Source organism: Jaculus jaculus, chromosome 1, assembly GCF_020740685.1.
Source record: "Jaculus jaculus isolate mJacJac1 chromosome 1, mJacJac1.mat.Y.cur, whole genome shotgun sequence".
Lineage (NCBI taxonomy): Eukaryota > Metazoa > Chordata > Mammalia > Rodentia > Dipodidae > Jaculus > Jaculus jaculus.
Window position 1 is genome coordinate 107,783,246 of NC_059102.1, and position 24,043 is coordinate 107,807,288.

Here is a 24,043-nt window from a genome sequence, read left to right on the forward strand (position 1 = left end):
TTTTTAGAGTGAGCGAGTGAGAGACAGAGAGAGAGAAAAACAGGAGAGAAAGGTACACCAGGGCCTTCAGCCATTATAATTGAACTCCAGACGCATGTGCCACCTAGTGTGCATGTATGACCTTACACACTTGCATCACCTTGCGTCTGGCTTATGTGGGATCTAGAGAGTCAAACATGGGTCCTTAGGCTTTGCAGGCAAGTACCTTAACTGCTAAGCCATCTCTCTAGCCTGGAAATGTTTTTGAAATGAAATCTTGCTTTTGTTCTGCTATTTGCCAGCACCCAGCACCAAAGTGAGAGGGTTTTTCCTGGCTTCTTCTGGTATTGCTTCTGCTGCTTTGGGTGTGCCCCATCCCCCCTGTAGTTTAGCATGTCCTTTGTTTTTCTGAAAGTTATTTTTCAGCTTTCAACCCAGGAGATACTGGCCAACTGTGCCTGAGTGTCGTCTACCATCTTTAGTCCTCTAAAAAAGCCCTTTTGTATAAGTGATTTTTTCTTGTTGCTGTGCAAATACCTGAAGAAGCAACACAAGGAATGAGAGATTCATTTGGGCTCATGGTTTCAGAGGGTTCAGTCATTTCATTTGGGCTCATGGTTTCAGAGGGTTCAGTCATTTCATTTGGGCTCATCGTTTCAGAGGGTTCAGTCATTTCATTTGGGCTCATGGTTTCAGAGGGCTCCATCATTTGGGTTCACAGTTTCAGAGGGCTCAGTCATTATGCCAGGGAGACATCTGTGCTGGAGAGGCCAGGGTGATGGCAGCATGGGTGGGTAGTGGAGTTCCACATATGGTGGCCAGATCAGGAAGCAGCGGCTGGACTGGAACCAGAAGTGGGCTGCAGCTTTCAAAGTGCCCTAGTTCTCCCATCGAGGCCTTCCCTCTTAAAGGTTCCATAGACTCCTCAAACAATTCCATCAGTGGAGAAACCAAGTGTTCAAACTCATGAACATGGGGTGGGGGTATTTCACAGTCAGATCATAACATATTTCCACACTCATGACTACCAACAAAAGAAGGCATACACATTTATTTAATAGAAAATATACATCACAGGGCTGAAGAGATGGCTTAGCAGTTAAAGCACTTGTCTGCAAAGCCAAAGGACCCAGGTTCAATTTCCTAGGAACCATATAAGCCAGATGCACAGGTGGCACATGCATTTGGAGTTTGTTTGCAGTGACTCTTTCTTTCTTTCTTTCTTTCTTTCTTTCTTTCTTTCTTTCTTTCTTTCTTTCTTTCTGTCTCTGTTGCAAGTAAATAAACAAAAGTTTTAGAAAAAGGAAAAGAAGACATGCATTACACAGGAGCCCTCATAAGGAAATGATGATCCAAAGATATGGCAAAAGTTAAGCACGTATATTTTGAATTGAAGAAGAGTAAATAAGTTGTTGAAAAAGTTGAATGGGAGTGACAGGAAGACAGGCTGGTTTATAAGATCAATGTAAAATTCTCTTACCTTCCTGTTCTTGAGAATGTTATTTTCCTGTGTAAGGGAATAGCTTTTACTTGGGGATTTCATCTGCTGTGTAACTCAAAATAGTTCTTAGGCCAGAATGGCACGGTCTCAGAACTCCTTCAGTCACATAGCAACAGCATAGCCAGTGACATATAGAGCCTCATCAGGGATATCGGAAAGAAGAATCCTCATAGGGTGTGTATAGGTACAGGGCAGGCTCCCCTAAACCCAGGTAATACATGCTTCTTATTTTGGCCTTTGCGTTACATTGTGTCTCATAAAAGCACGTGCCATGTTTCTTTGTGTCATGACTAAGAGTGTCCTCGCTGTGTCCCCTCTTGGAGCTCTTCTATGGAAAGAAAGAATTTTGTCTTAGTACTCTGTGCTTCACACCAGGCCCATAACAAGGATTTCTCAGAAAATTTCAGCTGCAATAAATAGTTCACTATCCCATAATCCCTCTTCCCAGCGGGATGGCTACTTTGGAAGTGATCTGTAGGAATGTCATTTCGGGACTCACAAGCTGTTTTTGCTGTCTACAGGCCTCTGGACTTCGTGGGGACTTTTAGTAACAGATGGTCCTATGGAGTGGCCTTTGGGGCCACAGCCAATAAGGTCATGTTCTTGTTCTCAGAAGGCTACCAGCCCCTACAGGTCCCACAGTGGGCCCAAGGTACCAGGGTTACCTCTTGCTTGCTTCCTGGGAATGTCAGCTTGGAAATTTTTGCTCTCAGAGACCACAGGGGCTGTCTGGGATCAGGGGTCAGCTTTGTCACATTCATAGTGTTTTCCTAGCTTGTCACTTGCCCAAGGTTAATGCCTAACCCACAAAGCCTACAAGCTTCGGTGGGGAATTTTCCCACAGTTAGACTTAGAGGCCCTTTAGACACAATGTAACAAAGCTGAAGACAGTTAGGATCTTCCTCATATTCTCCCAGATGCCTGTTGTCTCCTTATGTTAACAGTCCCTGGGGCTCCTCCTCAAAGAAAGATGCTTGCTTCGTCGGCCTCACAGTTCCCCTGGACTTTGTGCCTTGCCTGAAGAAGCAAACCTAATCAATACATTTGGTGATCGCTGACCCAACAGTTCAAACTGTCCAGCCCAGTCATGGGCTCCAAGCCTGTATGAGCAAATGCCTACCAAACTATCATTAGCTGTTTATTTTAGTTACATATGCATATATTAAGCCCTCTTTTCTCCTCCCTCCCTCATGGCCCCTTAGATTATATTTTTCTTAGAGAAACAAGCAGTTATTCCAGTCATTAAACCATTTTTAAATCATTGCTATCAACAATAAAAGTTCTAGTTTTCCCACATTTGCCAACACTTCATAGGTTTAGATCTTAAATTTTAGCCATTCTAAGAGGCATGTAATGACATCTCACTGTGGTATTATTTTGCATTTTTGTGATCACTAATGATTTTGAACATCTCTTCAAATACCTTTTTTGCCTTTCATATGCTTCTCTAGAGAAGTATCTATTCAATTGATTGACCTGCTTTCATTTTTTTGTTTTCTTTTTTTTAAATTTAGTAGTGATAACTTTAAAGTTTTATTTATTTATTTTATTTATTTATTTATTTTTGAGGTAGCTGTCTCACTCTAGTTCAGGCTGACCTGGAATTCACTATGTAGTCTCAGGGTAGCCTCAAACTCATGGCAATCCTTCTACCTCTGTCTCCCAAGTGCTGGGATTCAAGGCGTGTACCACCACACCACCCCCTTAAAGTTTTATTTTTTTATTAATTTATTTATTTGAGAGAGAGAGAGAGAGAGAGAGAGAGAGAGAAATAGGCAGAGAGAGATGGGGGGGTGAAAGAGAGAGAGAGAATGGGTATGGCAGGGCCTCGAGCCACTGCAAACAAACTCCAGATGCATGTGCCCCTTGTGCATCTGGCTAGACATGTGCTGTATCACTGAACTATATCTCCATCCCAAGAAAGAACTTTACTCCATATTTCACCTTATATGTATTAAAAAACGTATAAAAATTTAAGACTACACTTCTGAAAAATATAAGAGAAAATCTACATGACCTCAGCTTGGACATTGATACTAACATGATGCCATAAGCATGATCTGTAAGAAGTAAGAAAATTAGAAGTCATCAAAATTAAAGATATCAGCTTCTGAAAAGGCTGTTGGGAGGATGAGAGGATATGCCATTGATTGGGACAAAATATTTGTAATTCATAAGACTGATGATGGACTTATTCCTAGTAAATATAAAGACCTCTATAAACTCAATAAGAAAACAAAAAATTGACAGGAGTGATGGCTTAGTGGTTAAGGTGCTTGCCTGAAAAGCCAAAGAACACAGGTTCGATTCCCCAGGACCCATATATGTCAGATGCACAAAGTGGTACATGCACCTGGAGTTTGTTTGCAGTGGCTGGAGGCCCTGATATGCCTATTCTCTCTCTATCTGCCTTTTTCTATCATAAATAAATAAAAATAAAATAAATTTAAAAAAATTTAATGACTACATATGTGTGGGCATGTTTCTGAATTCTGTATTCCATTCCATTAAACCATTTGTCTTTCTTTGAACCAATGCCCTACTGTCTTTGTCTGTTTGTTTGTTTTGTTTTTTGTTTTTCGAGGTAGGTTCTCACTCTAGCCCAGGCTGACCCGGAATTCACTGTGTAGTCTCAGGGTGGCCTCGAACTCAAGGCGATCACACCTACCTCTACCTCCCAAGTGCTGGGATTAAAGGCGTGCACCACCACGCCTGGCCCCAATAAAAATTTTTTAAAAGAATAATTTACATTTTAAAAAAGATAGTAGGGCCGGGCGTGGTGGTGCATGCCTTTAATCCCAGCACTCGGGAGGCAGAGGTAGGAGGATCGCCGTGAGTTTGAGGTCACCCTGAGACTCCATAGTGAATTCCAGGTCAGCCTGGGCTAGAGTGAGACCCTACCTCAAAAAAAAAATATTTTACCTTTAATCCCAGCACTCAGGAGGCAGAGGTAGGAGGATCGCCGTGAGTTCAAGGCCACCCTGAGACTACAGAGTTAATTCCAGGTCAGCCTGGACCAGAGTGAGACCCTACCTCGAAAAACCAAAAAACAAAAAACAAAAAAAAAATTTTTTTATTGGGGCTGGATGGATGGCTTAGCGGTTAAGGCATTGCCTGCAAAGCCGAAGGACCCAGGTTCAATTCCCCAGGACCCACATTAGCCAGATGCACAAAGGGGTGCATGTGTCTGGAGTTCATTTGCAATGAGGCACTGGCATGCCCATTCTTTCTATTTCTCCCTCTCCCTCTTTATCAAATAGTTAAATAAAAATAACAATTATTAAAAAAATTGTTATCACCCTCTTAGTGAAGTAGGCAGCATGTCGGTCTCATAAAAATATTTTATTTATTTGAGAGATAGAGAATGGGTGTGCCAGGGCCTCTAGCCACTTCAAATGAATTCCAGATGCATGACCACCTTGCGTATCTGGCTTACATGAGTACTGGAGAATCAAATCTGGGTCCTTAGGCTTTGCAGGCAAGCACCTTAACTGCTAAGCCACCTCTTCAGCCCATATTATCTTAATTATTATAGAATTATAATAAATCAGTTGGTGTTAGTTCTCTATCTTTTTTTAAAATTTTTATTTATTTATTTATTTATTTATTTATTTGAGAGCGACAGACACAGAGAGAAAGACAGATAGAGGGAGAGAGAGAGAATGGGCTCGCCAGGGCTTCCAGCCTCTGCAAACCAACTCCAGACACGTGCGCCCCCTTGTGCATCTGGCTAACGTGGGACCTGGGGAACCAGCCTCGAACCGGGGTCCTTAGGCTTCACAGGCAAGCGCTTAACCGCTAAGCCATCTCTCCAGCCCTTGTTTTTTTTTAATATTTATTTATTTATTTGAGAGTGACAGACACAGAGAGAAAGACAAATAGAGGGAGAGAGAGAATGGGCGCGCCAGGGCTTCCAGCCTCTGCAAACGAACTGCAGATGTGTGTGCCCCCTTGTGCATCTGGCTAACGTGGGACCTGGGGAACCAAGCCTCAAACCAGGGTCCTTAGGCTTCACAGGCAAGCGCTTAACTGCTAAGCCATCTCTCCAGCCCTAGTTCTCTATCTTGTTTGTTAATTGTTTTAACTATTCTAGGTAATTCACATTTCTAGAAGAATTTTAGATTCAATTAATCAATTGATTTTGAAAACCTGATTTTGATTGAAATTGCATGAAAATTGTAGATCAATTTGGGGAGAATTACTGTTTTAATAATATTGACCATTCTGGCCCATGAATACAATATATCTCTATTTAGAGTTCCTTTAATTTCAGTATTGTTTTATAATTTTCTATTACATGTTTTATATTTACTATCTTAAGGTAGATTATTCATTGCTAATACATGGAAATTAGCTGCTTTTTGTATATTGACTTGTATCCAAAAACTTTGCTAAACTCATCAGTTCTAGTACCTTTTTTTTTTTTTTTTTACAAATTTTATAGTATTTCTACATAGATAACCATGCCATCTGAAAATAAAGGTAGCTTTAGTTCTCCTTTTCAAAACTAGTGGCATTCTTGTCTGTTTATTTGTAGGGTTTTCTGTTGTTGTTCTGTAAGACACGATCATGCCATGTACCTCACAGTGACCTTGAACTTAGGATCCTACTACCCTAGCCTTCCAAGTGAAGGGATTGCAGGTGTGAACCACCTTTCCCACTTGCTTTTGATTTTTCTTATCTAACTGCATATGATAGAATCCCAGTACAATAACCAATACAATCAAATCAAGTATCCTTGGCTTATTCCTCATCTTGTGTGGAAAGCCTATCATTTCATGTCATTGACTTTGAGTGGTTATATTGTGATGCACCTTGAGGCAATTTTCTGCATGTTTATTGTGCTTGGCATTCATTGAATAAATCTCTGCATTTTAATTTTCCTGAAATTTAAGAAATAATTACCCTTTGTTGCATTAATTATTGTTCTTGTTCTCCTTTGAGGATGCCAATTGCACATTGATTGGACCATTGAAGTTGTCCCACAGTTAGCTGGTGCTCTATGCTTCCCCCACCCTTTTCAGGTTGTGTGTGTGAGTGTGTAGTATTCATGATGTGGTATGATTGTTTAGTGTGGTGTATACTCATGTGTGTGCATACATGTATGGACTGCTAGAAGGAAACATCAGGTGTCCTCTTCTTTTTGCTTACCCAAATATTTCCTTGAGACAGAATCTCTCATTGAACCTGGAGCTGCAGTCAGTCAGTTGGTCAGTCAGATGGCTGACCAGTGAGTTCCAGCAATCCTCTGAATTCCAGTCCCCATAGATGCAGGGTTAGAGGCCTGCATGGCCATGCCCATTGACTTACTTAGGCACTGGGAATCAAACTCAGGGTGAATCAGTTCCTCATGCTTGCAGGGCAATAGTTTTGAGCCATCTCCCCAGGCTCTCGATTCCTTTACTGTATAATATCAAAAGTTTTATTTACAAAGCCCATCATCCCACATTTAAATTCTAGTCATTAGGCCATAACTCCTTGTTCCCTTCTTTGTACAGCCTGATAACCTTTAATCTACTTTATAATTCTGTGAGTTGAACTATATGAACAAAAAGCATTTCATTTAAGATACATGTTTCAGCCGGCCATGGTAGTGCACGCCTTTAATCCCAGCACTCAGGAGGCAGAGGAAGGAGAATTGCTGTGCGTTCGAGGCCACCCTGAAAATACAGAGTGAATTCCAGGTCAGCCTGGGCTAGAGTGAGACCCTACCTCGAAAAACAAAACAAAGCAAAACAAAACAACAACAACAAAACACACACACACACAAAAAAGACACAAGTTTCTTTTTGTGTCTGGTTTCATTCATTTAGTATAATATTTTTAGCAGTTATTTATTGTGTTCACTTAGTGTAATATTTTTAATGGTTGTAGCATGGATCAGTATTTTCTTTCTTTTTACAATGGAATAATATTCCATACTTTTATAACCTATCCATCTGTTGATAGGCACTTGGGATGGTTTCATCTTTTGGAGATTGTGAATAATGTTGCAGTGAACACTGAGGCACAACTATCTGAGTCTGTTTTGAATTCTTTTTTTAAAATATCTAGATGTGGGAGTACTGAGTCACTTGCTGGATTAAAGATTCATCAGTGTGATGTGGAACTGGGGTACTATTTCCCACACTGGCTGAACCTTTTTCACATTCCCACCATCATATTCTGGGATTCCAATTTCTCTACATCTTAGCCAACACTTCTTGTTTTCTTTGTTTGTTTTTGTTTTGTTTTTCTATGACAGCCATCCTAGTGGGAGTGAAGTGTTATCCCCTGTTTCCTCAATGACTTGTGATGCTAACAATAATTTTTAAATGTATTATTATTATTAACAACATATTTCATATGGATACATCATGTATTGGCACCTTCTTTTCCCTCATCCCTGCCCCCATTCTGTTGGGGACACTCCTCAGTAGAGTTGCAGGTATTCACTATTAGGTTGTGGCTTATGTGTTGTGGGAGCAGCAGTCAGTAACTTTTTGGAGAAGGGAATGCCTTTGTTTGGGCATGATGTCTCAACCTGTGGTTCTTACAATCTTTTTTTTTTTTTTTTTTTTTCCATGGTAGGGTCTCACTCTAGCCCAGGCTGACCTGGAATTCACTATGGAGTCTCAGCGTGGCCTCAAACTCACAGTGATTATCCTACCTCTGCCTCCCTAGTGCTGAAATTAAACCAAAATAATAGTAATAATCATAGTAATAATAAATCAATTAAATAAAAATGTTTTAATTGGATTGTCTTTTGTTGTATTGTAGGAGCTCATTATATATTCTGAATATTAAATCTTTTCTTGTGTTTTTTTTTTTTTTGAGACAGGTTTTTACATATTATCCCAGGCTGGCCTGGAATTCACTATGTGTAGCTGTTCAGCCTGGCCTCACACTTGTGGCAATCCTTCTGCCTCAGCCTCTTTCACATGTTTGGGTTACAGGCATGAATGTCCAGCTTTAAACCATTTTAAGCATATAATCTGCAAATCTTTTCTCTAATTCTGTAGATTATTTTTCCTTTTTTTTTTTTTTTGTTTATTTGTTTTTTGAGGTAGGGTCTCACTCTAGCCCAGACTGACCTGGAATTCATTATGGAGTATCAGGGTGGCCTTGAACTCATGGCAATCCACCTACCTCTGCCTCCCGTGTGCTGGGATTAAAGGCGTGTGCCACCACGCCTGGCTTGCTTTTTTTTTAATACATATAGGTTTTAAATTTTGAAGGCTGGAGAGATGCTTTCCACTTAAGTATGAAGGTTTCCTGAGTGAGAGACCACCAAGTTTGACTCCCTAGAACCCACATAAAAATCTGAATGTGGCCACACCTCTCTGCAACTCCAGTCCAAGAGGGCAGGCAGAGACCAGAGAATCACTAGGGCTCCCTGACTGATGGACAGCAGCTCTCGAGGAGAAAAAGATTTTTGTCCAAAGGAAGGAAATATGAGGGTGTGGCACCCGGTGTTCTTCTCTGACGCCCCCCCATGCAAATACATGAGGCATATGCATCTATACCTACAAGTATCCACCACATACTCCATGTACACGCATGATTGTACGCATGCAAAACAAACAAACAAATAAGCAGGTGTTTCATTTTGATGCAGCTCTTAATTATCTCACAGTCGTGGTACCCCGAGCTTTCCCCGTGTGGCTGGTGAGAAGGTGCATTAGTCCTGGCCCTGTGTGAGCTGTGAGGCACTGCTGCTCTCACCTCTTCAAGTGGCCCTTTCCCTGGCAGGGGGTGGTTTCTTCACACCACTGAGCCGCTGTGGATGGCTTCAGCATTCTCCTCCTGGGCATCCCTCATGTGCCCCCCCCCCACCCCCGGGATTTTCTCCTGCACTCCTGTCTTTATCTTCTCACACCCTCAGTTCTGTCCCCTCCACTGGAGCCTGCAGGGCTCCACCTGGGCTTTCCTCCCTGCAATATGGGAAGGCGGAAGTTGTAGGGTCCCTCTTTATTTCCTGATCTGTTTTCACCACTGCCAATGTCTGGGAAAAATTCTTTCATACACTTACATGGTCTTTGCTGTTTTATTTAGAAGCATGAACTCAGAATGTTTTTTTTCTTCTGTGTCATTATACAATCAAGAGAGACAGGAACTTTTTGTTTTGCGTTAGTCTTCTTTATTATTATCTATTTCTGAGAGAGAGAGAGAATGGGCACACTAGGGCCTTCAACTGCTGCAAATGAACTCCAGATGCATGCGCCCCCTTGTGCTCATGTGCAGCATTGTGCACGCGCATCCCTGTGCGTCTGGCTACTTGGGACCCAGAGACTCCAACCTGAGTTCTTAGGCTTTGCATGCAAGCGCCTTAACCGCTAAGCCATCTCTGCAGCCCTAGGCTTCATTTTTAAACAATTTTCTTGTATTTTTAATTTTGTAATGAGTTCTCTGAACTACATTAGCAAATCTTTCTTTTTTTTTAATTTTATTTAATTTTATTATTTTTTTTTAATTTATTTGAGATAGACAGACACAGAGAGAAAGGCAGATAGAGGGAGAGAGAGAATGGGCGCACCAGGGCTTCCAGCCTCTGCAAACGAACTCCAGACGCGTGCGCCCCCTTGTGCATCTGGCTAACATGGGACCTGGGGAACCGAGCCTCGAACCGGGGTTCTTAGGCTTCACAGGCAAGCGCTTAACCGCTAAGCCATCTCTCCAACCCAAATCTTTCTTGTCTTTGTGCCATTTTTGGTTTACAAATTCTGATTTATAGATTAGTGATTCCTAAATTCTATTATTTTCTTAATTTATTTAGCTTCATATGGAAATATTAGGTCACAGTTTTCATCTATCTGGAGTGGTTTTATTATCTGCAAGGATATTTTTCTGTTTCTTATATTGTTATTCTCACAGTAACTTTGGAGTTTGACTGGGATAATTTTTTGTGGCTTGTCATATATATATTTTTTTTTGTTTTTGTTTTTGTTTTTGTTTTTGTTTTTTCAAGGTAGGGTCTTGCGTAGCCCAGGCTGACCTGGAATTCACTATATAGTCTCAGGCTGGCCTCAAACTCACAGTGATCTTCCTACCTCTGTCTCCAGAGTGCTGGGATTAAAGGCATGCACCATCACACCTGGCCTTGGTTTTGTTTTTGTTTTTGTTTTTTTTTTTTTTTTGGTTTTTCAAGGCATGGTCTCACTCTAGCTCAGGCTGATCTGGAATTCACTATGTAGTCTCTGGGTGGCCTTGAGCTCATGATGATCTTCCTACCTCTGCTTCCAAAGTGCTGGGATTAAAGGCATGTGCCACCATGCCCGGCTATGTTTTTGATATTTTTAAAATTTACTTATTAGATTGCTGGAGAGATGGTTTAGCAGTTAAGGTATTTGCCTCCAAAGCCAGAGGATCTCAGTTTGACTCTCCAGGACCCACATAAGCCAGATGCACAAGGGGGTGCATGCATCTGGAGTTTGTTTGCAGTGGTTGGAGGCCCTGGCATACCCATTCTCTCTCTCTCTCTCTGCCGCCTTCTCACTCATAAATAAATAAACAAATACATAAATAAAAGACTTAAAATTTTTATTTATTAGAGACAGAGAGAGATACAGAGATTGAATGGGCACATCAGGGACTTTAGCCACTGCAAATGAACTCTACATGTATGTGCCGCTATGTGCATCTGGCTTATGTGGGACCCGGAGAGTTGAACCTGGGTTCTTAGGCTTTGCAGGCAAGTGCCTTCACTGCTAAGCCATCCTCCAGCCCTGTGGCTTGTTTTTAAATGCAACATGGAAACATTGTGTCAGATTGCTTCATGGCTTTAGCATTTCTCTTCTATTCTCACATGTGGTTATTTCATATCTACAGGTATATTTGTATCCATCTATCTATCATCTATCTATCCATCCATCCATCCATCCATCCATGTATCTGCTTTACCTATCATCAATATCACCTATCATACCATCTAGTGACCTACCTACAATCATATATCTGTCGAATCATATCTGTCTGTCTTGAATTGTTTTAGTAGTACTTGAGATCGAATCTAGTGCCTTGTGCATGCTAGGCAAACACTCTCGAGCTGAGCTACATCTCAGTCTTCTTTTTCACTTTTTATTTTGAGACAAGATCTCACTATTTAGCCCAAACTGGCCTTGAGCTCATTCTGTAGCCCAAGCAGGCCTTGAACTTGTGAACTTCCTGTCTCAGCTACATGATTAGCTTGTTTGAACCTGGTGAGAAGAGGAACTGTGCCATCAGGTCTGGCTGTGTACATATGTGTCTGTGTGTGCATCATCTATTATCTGTCATCTGTGTTTCTGTCTATTATCAGTCATTATCTATCATCTATCTATCTATCTATCTATCTATCTATCTATCAATCAATCAATCATCTACTCACCCATCCATCCATGTATCATCATCTACCTATAATCTATATCTGTTTATCATCTCTGTATCTTCAAGTTTGCTGCTATCCCCCAACCCTCATTTGGACCCACTTTCCCCAGCTCCTTTTCATTTGGGATCTGCTGCTACACTTGATGTTCAGTGGAGGGATCTGTCTTGGGTGGCCCTTGGATTGTGAATATAGTGCATTCCTGTGAATAGATACTGCAGCCTCCTCAGATCTATTTGAAATCTGCTTACTCTCACCCATGAGTCGTGGCCTTCAGTACTGCATCTAGTTTCAGCCGAAATTTCATGTTAGTATTTGCTGGCAATGTTGGATTCATCATAACCTTTAGGCACTTTCTGGTCTTCCTTCTGCTTCCCCTAACTGTGCATATCAAATGGACCAGTAGGTTCCTTGCAGATGTGTCTGTGGGTCTTGGTTTTGTGTCCTAGTGCTCTGCCTGCTCCTATGGGACACTCAGGGACATGCGGTCATTGTGCTGCTGCAGCTGCTGTCCTTGTGTTTCTCTTTTTGCTGTGATTCTTCCTGCCAGCCTCCCACAGTCATCTCATCATTTTTATTTATTTATTTGAGAGCAACAGAGAGAGAGAGAGGCAGATAGAGAGAGAGAGAGAATGGGCGCGCCAGGGCTTCCAGCCACTGCAAATGAATTCCAGACGTGTGCGCCCCCTTGTGCATCTGGCTAACATGGGTCCTGGGGAATTGAGCCTTGTACTGGGGTCCTCAGGCTTCACAGGCAAGCGCTTAACCGCTACGCCATCTCTCCAGCCCCCACAGTCATCTCTTGACCTTTGAGTGATCAATGTCCTTCCTGCCCTGCTTATATCTCTTGGCTCACAAACTCTGGAGTGCACTGCTAGGGAAAATGTCAGCACCTCCAGGAAGCCCACCCCAACCTCCTACTCTGAGCACAGGTCACTGGCGTCCTCCTCTGTGTCCTGTGACAGGTTAAATGTGCCTCTGTTGCTATACCTTCAAACCACTGATTTCCCCACCTGCCTTTCCCACTGGACTGAGCAACAACTCTGCCCATTCCTCCTATGGCTAGTGCCCCGTCCAGAACTAGTTCAAAGCAGTCACCCAGCAAAGGCCATTTTACATGACTCAGAGCTCCCAGATTCTGTCAGGTCTTCTCAGAGCTTGTTCATGGCCAGCTGAGGTGGCACACGCCTTTAATCTCAGCACTCAGGAGGTTGAGGTAGGAGGAGAGCTGTGAATTCTAGACCAGCCTGGGCTACAGAGTAAGTTCCAGATCAATCTGGGCTAGAGTGAGACCCAGTCTCAAAAAGAAGAAAAGAAAAAGAAAAAAAGAGTACATGGTAGTACATAGCATGTCCCCCTGTATGTTGTATGGTGCATTTGGGCACTTTCCTCTCAGTTGTTTATTATTTATTTACTTGTCTTTGTTTATATGGTCTGGTTCCACCTGTCACACTGTAACCGAGTGGCCTGCAGGGAATTCAAGTTTCATCTTCAGAGCAGGCTGGAACCCCACGGAAAGGGGAGCAGGAGGTCTCTGACAGGAAGGAAGGTGGCCCCGCGCTCTGCTGTGGCGTACACTGGAGCTTTCCCGCTCACCTCGCTGTGTCCAGAGGTCCCCAGCTCAGCACGAAACACCGCAGCTTCTCTAGGTCTCCCGAGAGCCTGGTGAGAAGAGGAACTCACGGGTCTTGGCCCAATCTCTTCCAGCCTTCGTGCTTCTGATCGGAGGTGTGGAAGTCGGCCTGGCCCACTTCCCCTTCTTCGCCTGCCTCTCCTCCGAGTTCCGGCTAGTCAGCTCTCTCCTGGGCTTTGGATACTCCCTGACCTGGTAAGATGACTCTGCCTGCTCTCCTCTCCTGTCTCCTTCGTCCATGGTTGAGCCCTGTGCAACGCGGCCCAGATAATCTGAGGATTCCCTGTGGAGAATACTAAGGCCCAGGGCGGGCAGCTTGTCAAAAGTCCCATTGTGGCCACTTGTTTGAAATGTCTTGGAGGCTCCCAAGGTGAGGCCAACACCTTGTCTGCCTCGCACAAAGTACTCACAATTAGAATATTCAAGAATTCAGGAAAATTCATTTCTACAAGCTGCTAAGGCTGAAGCAGGAGCTCCACTCTGTGCTGTTCTCAGCCCTGTCAGGGCTTCTCTCACTGAAGGTTCATGGACCTGTGTTTAGAGTTTAGGGGAACCTCCCCCTCTCTTGCCAGCCTCTGACAGTGTCCAGTGACCCTTGCAGCCACACAAGTGTCTTGCATCCATCTCTTAATTTGTTCATTCAACAACCATTCTTTATATCCCCATGGGAAGTCAGGGACCACACTGGAAATAAGACAAATCCTTGGGGATCCTGTGTTCCAGCCTTTGAGCCTCTGAGTTCCTATTTCCATGTGATCAGCTTCCCTGTGCCTGTCCTCCTGATAGACAGCGTCTCCTGCTGTGGTTCAGACCTACAGGTTAGCGAATGCCCTCGGCAACCAAGCCCCACACCTGCACAGAGCTGGCACCAGGGACTACTTGCTTGGCAACAACTCTCTCCTAAGCCCCTGAGGTTCAGCCCTTGCCTCCATCTCCTGGCTCACCAGCCTCTCCCATTCAGAATTTTCTACAGTGCAGGGATGCTTGGATCAGTCTTTCAGGGATGCCTGGCAGGGATTCACAAACAAGTGACATGCCAATGGTTACAATCCCAGGGTTTTTCAGGGGCTTGCTTCTTAGAATTTAAATCGAACATATCATGTGAGATGTGGAATGATAGCCTCCATTAGCTTTAGGTAGGCCAAGTAATGGGCCTGCACAGCAGAGTGTGTGCCAGGAACATTCCCCAGCCCAAAGGTGATCAGGAAAGTGTGTGGAATAGAGCTGTTGCAGTCAGCTTCACATTGCTGACACAAAGAACCCAGCCGAGAGCCGCTTGTGGGAGGAAAGGTTTATCTTGGCTTATAGAGGGGAAGCTCCATGATAGCAGAGAAAATGATGGCATGAGCAGAGGATGGACAGCACCTGCTGGCCATCAGATGGACAACAGCATCAGGAGAGTGTGCCAAACACTGGCAAGGGAAGCTGGCTATAAAACCCATAAGCCTGGCCCCAACAATACACTGCCTCCAGGAGGATTCAATTCCCAAATTGCTGCCAGGTGGGGACGTACCATTCAGAACACGTAAGTCTATAGGGAACACCAAGGCTCATTACTTCAGAGTGGTGTTTGTATGCACGACTGAGGAGAGGCAGCAAGAGATTTGGAGTTTCACCCTGGCTCTATCAGTGTGTCTGTGTATAGCCTGGGGAAATCCCTTGCCAGCCCTGGACTTCTGGTCTCCCTTATGCTGGGGGGTCAGGGAGGAAGAGTTTCATGAGTCTTTCTGCTTTGAGATCATGCCCCACACCAGTGCACACAAAGTACATTTAGTGTTTATGGACTTTGACACAAACATGGTGCCCAATCAGGAAGAGACATCTTCAGAGGCCAGGAGTCTGTGGAGGGAGGGAAGCCAGGCTAGGCAAGTGGGATTTCAGATGTTCTGGGGCTGTGCTGGGTGGGAAGCCAGGGCCCCAACCCAGCTCCTGTTCCTGCAGGTTTGTTGTCACCATTCTTCAGATTGCACAGTGTCCCCACGGGCAGGTAAGTACCTGTTGACCATGATTAGGGCATTCAGTCTCCTCACCATGGCCAACCTGATATGGGACCTTGGACAGGCCTTCCTTGCTCTCGTGGCCACAACCTCCCTATGTGTGCAGGTAAGGGGTGGGAGCTGCTCGGGCAGGATGCTTCCATTTGTGGAGAGCCGATGTTCACCGAGGAGCCCATTACAGCCAGCTGTTCTCTCATTTGGCCCTCACAGCACCCTGCCTTGCCCATCAAATGCAACCTGCAGGAGAGACAGAGGCCCAAGCATATTAAGTAGTGATCAGGCAGCAGCCAAGTTGGGAGTGGAGGCTGGGTCTGGCTGACTCCAGGGCCAATGCTAACCCAGCTTCTCCTTCTATAAAATGAGATGATTAGACTAGCTGAACCTTTCCACACTGGCCACACATTGTCCTCAGAGTGGCTGAAAGGCAGAAGTTAGCTCATCTCCGCACCTAGGAAAATCAGTAAAACAAGGGGGGGTGTCATGCTGAATCCAGAAAGACTTCCAGACAGGCTGAGGGAGCTCAGGGACGCCACCTGGGCCTGGAGCCCGCCTGGACCTTGTCAGGGCTTAGCAACAGTGCAATATTAGATCAGTGTGATAAAGAGATGTCTGCGGGAGCCCTGTTGGAAAAATGGGACCTCCTTCCAGAGCATCTGGCAAACCTCTGTCCACGAAGATGGTTCTTTCAACCCCCACTCCTGGCCCCAGGGGCTTTTCTTCAGTACCTGTTGTCTGCTTCCCCCACCCCCCACCCCCCTCCTCTCCCCTTCCTTCCCCTTTCCCCCTCCCGCTCCTGGAGGAGCCTTTGAAATTCTAAATATTCATGGCTAACTAGAGAGAAGACAGGATCTCACTTCTAAGACCTACTCTACCCTAAGCTTTGTCCTAGAGTCCTGGTCCTTAACCACTGAGTCCTCAAGACAGCTTCTGAAGACAGTAGGAAAGCTCTCCCCGCTCCACTGACAGGCAAAGTGAGGCTCAGGGCTCTTGTGACTTACCAGAAACTTAGAAAACCACAGGAGAAGAATCCAGACATTTGACTTTCTGGAGCTGAAAGTCTTCAATGAAACATTGTTTATAAAAATGGGCTGGGCGTGGTGGTGCATGCCTTTAATCCCAGCACTCGGGAGGCAGAGGTAGGAGGATCACCAAGAGTTCAAGGCCACCCTGAGACTACATAGTAAATTACAGGTCAGCCTGAGCCAGAGTGAGACCTTACCTCGAAAAATAAATAAATAAAATAAAATAAATAAAAAGTAAAAAAAGATGGAATATTGGGAAAAGTCTAGAATGTAATTATTAGGGGCAATTTTAAGTAAAGTTTGGTTTAGAACAAATAATGTGTTTTGATGCAGTTTTGCAGCAGATGCTTACAAATTATCTATACCTGTGAGGAAAAGTGGCTTACCAGCAGCCTGTGTATTCAGTGCGATCTCAGGTCACATGTAGACATGGGCATAGACGGCAAGAGTGGTCATGGCTGAGCCAGAAGCACAAGTTGGAGAATGAAGGGCAGATGTGGGTATCCCCCAGCTTCGCATATGTCTATGCTGTACCCTGATATCACGACCTCAAACTCAGATTTCCCATAGGGGAGCTAGGGCTCCAGAACATAACAAAACTGGAAACCTTTCAGTCCATTGTGAAAGATTAGTCATGAGCTGGAGAGATGGCGTAGCGGTTAAGCGCTTGCCTGTGAAGCCTAAGGACCCCGGTTCGAGGTTCGGTTCCCCAGGTCCCACGTTAGCCAGATGCACAAGGAGGTGCACGCGTCTGGAGTTCGTTTGCAGAGGCTGGAGGCCCTGGCGCGTCCATTCTCTCTCTCCCCCTCTATCTGTCTTTCTCTCTGTGTCTGTCACTCTCAAATAAATAAATAACTAATTAAAAAAAACAAGATTAGTTGTAATGGTATTTCTCTAAAAAAAACAAAAGCAGTTCAAAACAAAACTGAAAATACAATAACACTATGAACACCATCTTGACAGGCCTGTTGCTTTCCCACCATCATGAGTTACTTCATAACGGCGACACAGGTTCTCCTCCCTTGCCTCCCCCTCTTCCTGTCATCCCTCTCTTTGCCTCTGTTTCTTTTTTCTTTCTTCCTCTCCCCTTCCCTGCCTCCTCCTTCCAGCTACCTACCTCCCTTGTTTCCCAATCTTTCTTACTTCCCCAAAGGAACAATTAATTTCCTAATCAGAAAAGAAGCCACAAAAGCCATTTTCATAAAATGAAAGGGGGTGCAAAGACTACCCAGTGGGTGGAAGAACACCAACTGGGTGATCATGAGGGGCAGGGGAGCGGGGGGGGGGGGGTTGGCCACTGAGCCTGGCGGGAGGTGACTTGGCTTATCCAGGGCTTAGTCGTGTGGCTGGGCCCCTCTCCATCCCACTACAAGCTTTGGAGCCCTTGTGCTCTGCTTCTGTTGCAGTTTTTGGGAAGCTATGAGACTCTTATATTCTACTGGCCCTCACTGCTGTGCCTGGCTTTCCTGCTGGTCCACTTCCTACACATGTTCCTCAAGGCACTGAGGGTCTACCTGGGCCTGGAGCCCCAGATGGTAAGTGCTAAGTACAGGCACTGTGGGTTGCCATGGGGCTAGTCATCACTGCAGCCCTGAAAGTCTTAGGCTTCTCACATTCTGCCACACATAGCCTCTGGCCTGGGGGAAATGATTCAAGATTACAGGTTATACTGGGGTCAGAGCGGTCCTTTTGCTTTCCATGCCTTGCTGTTGGATCTTATGTTGGGGTTTACAGCGATCCTTGGTGCTTACTTGCCATAGCTTTAGTCTCTGTATCTCCTGTGACTGAAGAAATGAGTAAATGGTTTGTTTTATTGATTTTGAGTTTTTCTTGCTCTTTGTTTATCTTTTCAAATTAAGGATGTGACAGTCAGGGACAAGCTTAGTTATGCTGTAGTAACAAATAGTCCCTGAAATCTCAATGGCTTAAAACAGGAAGTGTTCATCTCTCACTATTGCTACATGTCAATCAAGGTTGTGCTGGGGCCTTTCTCTGGTGCTCTCCTCTGGAACTCACGCTGATTGAGCAGATACCATCAGGTAGATCACTGACTGGCACAGAACCAAAAGGTAATATGGTGAAGTACACATTAGCTTGTAAACCTCCACCATGATGCCAGCCCCACTCAGTCTTCTTTGGACAAAGCAAGCTGACCACATGGTCCTCCAAGTGGATAGAAGATGCACTCTGTTGTATGTTGTATCTTGAAGGAGGGAGAGCCAAAATATTTATTAATAGCTGCAAGGCTTGGGATCAGAACAATGTGCCGTTCAGCTGCTGAAAAACAAAAAGAGATGGGCTAGAGAGATGGCTAAGTGGTTAAGGCTTTTGCCTGCAAAGTCTAGCAACCTGGGTTCAAGTCCCCAGTACCCATGTAAAGACAGATGTACAAAGTGGCACATGCATCCGGAGTTTGTTTGCAATGGCTGGGGCTTTGGTGAGTCCATTCTCTCAGTCTCTCCATCCCCCCGCCCCTCGTTTTTGCAAATAAAATATTTTTGTAAAAAGGACACAGCACTAAGATATTCAAGTTGGCCAGGCATGGTGACTCACGCCTTTAGTCCCAGCACTTGTGAGGCAAAGGTAGGAAGATTACCATGAAACTATGTAGTGAATTTTAGGTCAGAGTGAGAGTTAGACCTTATCTCAAAGTAAATAATAAATAAATAAAACAAAAAAGATATTTGAGTTATGGGGCTAGAGACATGGCTGAGTGGATAAAGCACTCACCACTCAAGCTTGGTTCCCAGATTACAAGTCAAAAGCTGGAAACTGGGCTAGAGAGATTGCTCAGTGGTTAAGTGCTTGCCTGCAAAGCCTAACAACCTGAGTTTGATTGTCCGGTACCCGTGTAAAGCCAGATGCACAAGGTGACACATGCATCTGGAGTTCGTTTGCAGCAGCTAGATGCCCTAGTGTTTCCATTCTCTCTGTCTGTCTCTCTTCTATCTGGATCTGCTTGCAAATAAATAAGTAAAAATGAAAAACGAAGTTGGAAGCTATGGTGGACTTCTGTAATTGCAGTACAATGACCCTGACAAGATGGGAGGGGAGACAGAATTTTCTGGAAGCTCGTAGTGAATATAGTAAAGAACCACAGAGTATGAATTCAAGTGAGAAACCATGACACGTGCACACTGGCACAGACACATAAAAATTTAAAGCCGGGTGTGGTGGCATACACCTTTAATCCCAGCACTCAGGAGGCAGTGGTAGGAGGATTGCTGTGAGTTCGAGGCCACCCTGAGACTACTTAGTGAATTCCAGGTCAGCCTTAGTTAGAGTGGGACCCTACCTTGAATAACAACAACAACAGAAGATTGTGCTGGGGGCTTTTTCCAGTGTTATTAGATGTGGCTTCAGAACTTTTCAGAGCTGAGTATGGAACTTGAATCTTCCTGCATTTCCCTCAAATACAAATTGCTTATCAGGCACAATTTTGCAAAAAAATATTCACACAAAATATTAAAGTTTAGTTTCCTTTTCTCTATGGAAAAAATTATGAAGGTAATGTTATCACAGTTTTATACAGATATTATCCATGTGTTTTATACATGAGATCTTATTTAATCCTCACACTAACCTTCTGGGAGGCATTTATTTCTCCTTTTACTGATGAGGGCCTGAAGAATAGAGATGGAACTTGCCTGAGGCACACAAATAATAATCCTTCTTCTTTTTAAAATTTCTTTTTATTTGTTTATTTATTTGAGAGGGAAAGAAGCAGGGGGGGGGGGAGAGGGCACACCAGAGCATCCAGCCACTGCAAATGAACTCCAGATGCATGTGTCACCCTGTGCATCTGCCTTATGTGGGTCCTGGGGAATCAAACTTGGGTCCTTTGGCTTTGTAGGCAAGTGCCTTAACCACTAAGCTATCTCTCCAGCCCATAATAGTCCTCCTTTAAAGGTTGAGAAAGAGAAACAAAACATTGAAACAAGTAAGAATCCTTCACCAAAGTAAAAAGCTGGGATCTGATTCAGTGGTATGAACTGTAACAGCAAGTCCCCAAGTCTCTGAGGAAGACTGTCTTCACAGAGCAGTGACTGGTCCAGCCAACAAGCAGGAGAGTTGAAGCTGGCCAGACTTCTGGCCTTTTGGGAAAGCAAGAGCCTGGCAAACGCAGCTCCATCTTGTTCTTCCTCAGAGCAATAAAATGGCTAAGGCTCCAAATTCCATCTGAGGATTAAACTCTAGGGAGAGTCTGTGAACCAAAATACTGCCGTCTCTTGTCCCTTTCCTCACAGGAAGAGAAGCCGATGCTGGAAGCCCACCAGGCTGAGCACGTGAAGCAGCTGCTGAGGAAGGCCTGCCCGCAGTAAGCTGCACTTCTGTCCCTCCTCCCTGAAGTTCACACCAGGCCCATGGGGCAAGCCTGGGATGAGGGGGGGGCTTCAGGTGTCAGTACTCTTGCTTGCTAATAAAGTCAGCCAGCCCAAAGTGGACTGAAATAAGGAAGGAAATGCTGGGCTCAGGGTCACCAAGAAATCTAGGGAGAGCCTGCTTCAGGCCAGCTAGACCCAGGAGCTTCATAACCAGGTCTCTCTCCCTCAAGTTTCCTTCTCTGTCTGGGCCTTTCAGTTACGGCTTTTCTTCACATGGTATTCCCCACATTCTCCAAGCTGGTACTCTTTGAAGAAAGAATTTCCTCTTCTGCCAATCAAATCAAATCCCAGGAGTATGTTTCATTGGATGAAACTGGATCCTGTGCCACCTGGAACCAGTTACTGTGGTTAGATGATTGGCTTATCGTGATTGGCTAAGCCTGATCACATGGTTCCTGCTTCACCTCTGGGGCCAGGAAGTAGTGCCTGTGTCATCCCTTAGCCAGCGGGACTCAGGCTGGGGAAATTGGTAGTTTCCCAAATTAAAACCGAGCTGCTCTTACAACAGGAAGACGTGGACGTCAGCCAATCAATGGCACAGAGCTTCAGAGATGGCTCAGGCCAGCCCACCTCACTTCTGTGTCCAGTGGGTCACGTCTTGACTCAGGTCACATAGTAGCAAAGTCCCTTCTGTGGTTGCAATTAGATTTGGCTACCTATATCAGAACACTCAAGTCAGTAGTGGCATATACAAGAGGCAGATTTATTGCTTTCTCGTGTGTGGGAACTCTGGAGGGGAGCAGTGCCTAATGCCCCTTGAGTGCCACTGCGGCAGATCACAGATCACCTGTGTTCCTCCTACCTGAGTTTGCTTGTGCGTCCAGTCTCCAGCGCTGTTTCGTGGGCCAGTATGGCTGCTGGAGTGCCAGTCTGGACCAACTACCATGTCTGTATTTCAGAGGGTAAGTAGAAGAAAAGAAAGCAAGGCAAAGCAGTCCTTATCTGTGTAGTTCCATCTGGACAGTTGCCCCAAAGTTCACATTACACTTCTGGTGGCCTCAATCTAGTTTTGACCTCTCTCAGCTGTAAGAAAAGTTAGAACATTTGTCTTTTAGTTTGTTAAATTGTTACCCCCTACCCTAAATGGCAGTCTTTGTTCTCAAGGATGAGAGGGAAATGAAAATACTGGGAACGAGCAGTGTTCTCTATGCTAAACTCCAAGGGGAAGAGGAGAAGCTTCTATTACTTCCAGCGATTTTTCTGGGTGTTTATTCATTCACAGAGAGACAAAGAAGTCTTGGTTCCAAGCCAGGGTGTATGAGTGGGAACCCTGCTTCCAGTTTCCCAGCAGAATGATTGGCACCATTGTGTTGGCATTCATCTGCCTGTACCTTGTAAGTAGCTCTATGGACGTCCTTTTTATCTATTTTATAAATGGAGCAAGGACCAAGGTTATAGAGTCAGAGCCAAGCAGTATATGCCTAAAAGACTGGGTCAAAATAGAATCTTTGATAGAATCTGGGATATGGCTCAACAAATACCTTAGTGGGTTTATTTGTATGGAGTAATTAAAGCCTCAGTAAGTCTGTGTATGTTGTGGGGGGACTGTGTTTCAGGAAATTTCTATACCCCCGGGGGCTCTTGCAATCTTCCTGTCCCCTCTCCCACAACATTCCATGAGTCTTGGTGGGTCTGTTAGCAGTCTGGTTTAGTGCTAAGTTCTCTGCAGCCTCTGCATTTCTGCTTTGAAGTGCTTTGATTAACCATTGTGTCTGTCACCATTTCCCTGGAGCTGGTTGTCAAGGTAGCAGTGTGAGCAATTCTTGAGTTGCTGTTTCCTCTGCAACTTTCTCCTGGAACCCAGTAGTTATGGCACATAGGAGCAGGCAGTCAGGTATCTTTACTTGTTATACTGATGGATCTTGGATCTCTGCTATCTGTAAAATAAAACAATCTCTGACAAAGGTGACAGCAATTTTGATTTAAGGAGATATGCATAGTGATTTGAAACCTCTTGATTAATATGCCCATCTATATATGCCTACTGTACTTATCCACAGACTGCTGAGGGCTTCTCTCTGGGTTCTATGAGTTTCCTGGCCATGAGGTTCTGATTTCATTTCCAGTACCAGGTATGAGTTCTCTCCCACTAAGCAGGTCTCATATCCAGTCAGAGGGTAGTTGGTTACCTGCACAGGCTGTGTGACATGTTTGCACAGTTGAGTACCTCTTGCCCGGCTGGTTGGTTGCATAGCTTGTAGGGTCCCCTGCTTATTCATAATATTGCTGATCTTTATCCCCCAATAGCTCCCACAGCACTTTTCTATGTTATGAGGGTCTGCCAAGGAGAGGACTGAGTTTCCTGTCAGTTACAACATGGTTTCTCAATGTCCTGTGACAGCAGCCTGTGGTCTCCAGCAATAGGGTCTTTCCTTTTAGCTCTTTTAACTTAGTGGGTAACCAAGTGCATTGGCACTAGCTGGCATTGTTTTGGGGATCACTTAGGCCTCCCTGACCAACAGCTCAGTGTGCATGGTAACCCAATTCTGATCCTGAGATTCATCAGCAAGTGCCCATGGCTTGAAGATTAAGCTTTCTCCACCTACTACTGAGAACTTCTGTCTAAACCATCCAGCCACCTTTGGTGGGGGTTATATCTTGTATGATGGTATCCAGGAAGAAGGTTTCTATGGCGCAGATTGCTTTTGTCTTTAGTTTAGTGTAGTTCCCCTCCCCAGTCTCCCTTCCCACTTCCTCCCCCTGTCCTCCCATCCCTTATTTTCTTTCCCATTACTAATCTGTCAGGAGTCTTCTCCTCATCTCCTTCCCTATTTCCACTTTCTTCTAGTCTCATTCTAGTTCTATGTCCTTATTCCTAATGCTAACTCCTGTTTATATTGAACTCCAGCTGATGTAATTTAGAAACCATATATGAGAGACAACATGGGGAATTTGTGTGACCATGCTTAGAATGATATTTTTCCAAGTCTATTTATTTTCTTGCAAATTTCATTATTTCATTTTTCCTTACTGCTGAGTAAGATTTCATACATGTATATGTACCACATCTTCACTATACATTCATCAGCTGATAGGCATCTGGGCTGATTACAATCCCTAGCTATTGTGAATAGAGCAGCAACATACATGGTTGAGTACATATGTCTGTAGAAAAGAGTGGTGTCTTTAGGGCATATGCCTAGGAGTGCAATTGCTGGATTGAATGGTAGATTTATTTTCATCT

General features: G+C 44.4%; 1 protein-coding gene across 1 annotated transcript in view; it reads left to right on the forward strand.

Moving 5' to 3' along the window:
* The window catches only part of LOC101602009 (stimulated by retinoic acid gene 6 protein-like), a 63,997-nt gene that overhangs the window by 12,528 nt on the left and 27,426 nt on the right, over positions 1 to 24,043 (forward strand). The window contains exons 4-9 of the mRNA XM_012948766.2: positions 2,002 to 2,132; positions 13,530 to 13,650; positions 15,397 to 15,442; positions 17,881 to 18,009; positions 20,722 to 20,792; positions 22,082 to 22,193. Coding sequence (XP_012804220.2) covers positions 2,002 to 2,132; positions 13,530 to 13,650; positions 15,397 to 15,442; positions 17,881 to 18,009; positions 20,722 to 20,792; positions 22,082 to 22,193 — 610 coding nt within the window. The remainder of the gene's footprint in view (positions 1 to 2,001; positions 2,133 to 13,529; positions 13,651 to 15,396; positions 15,443 to 17,880; positions 18,010 to 20,721; positions 20,793 to 22,081; positions 22,194 to 24,043) is intronic.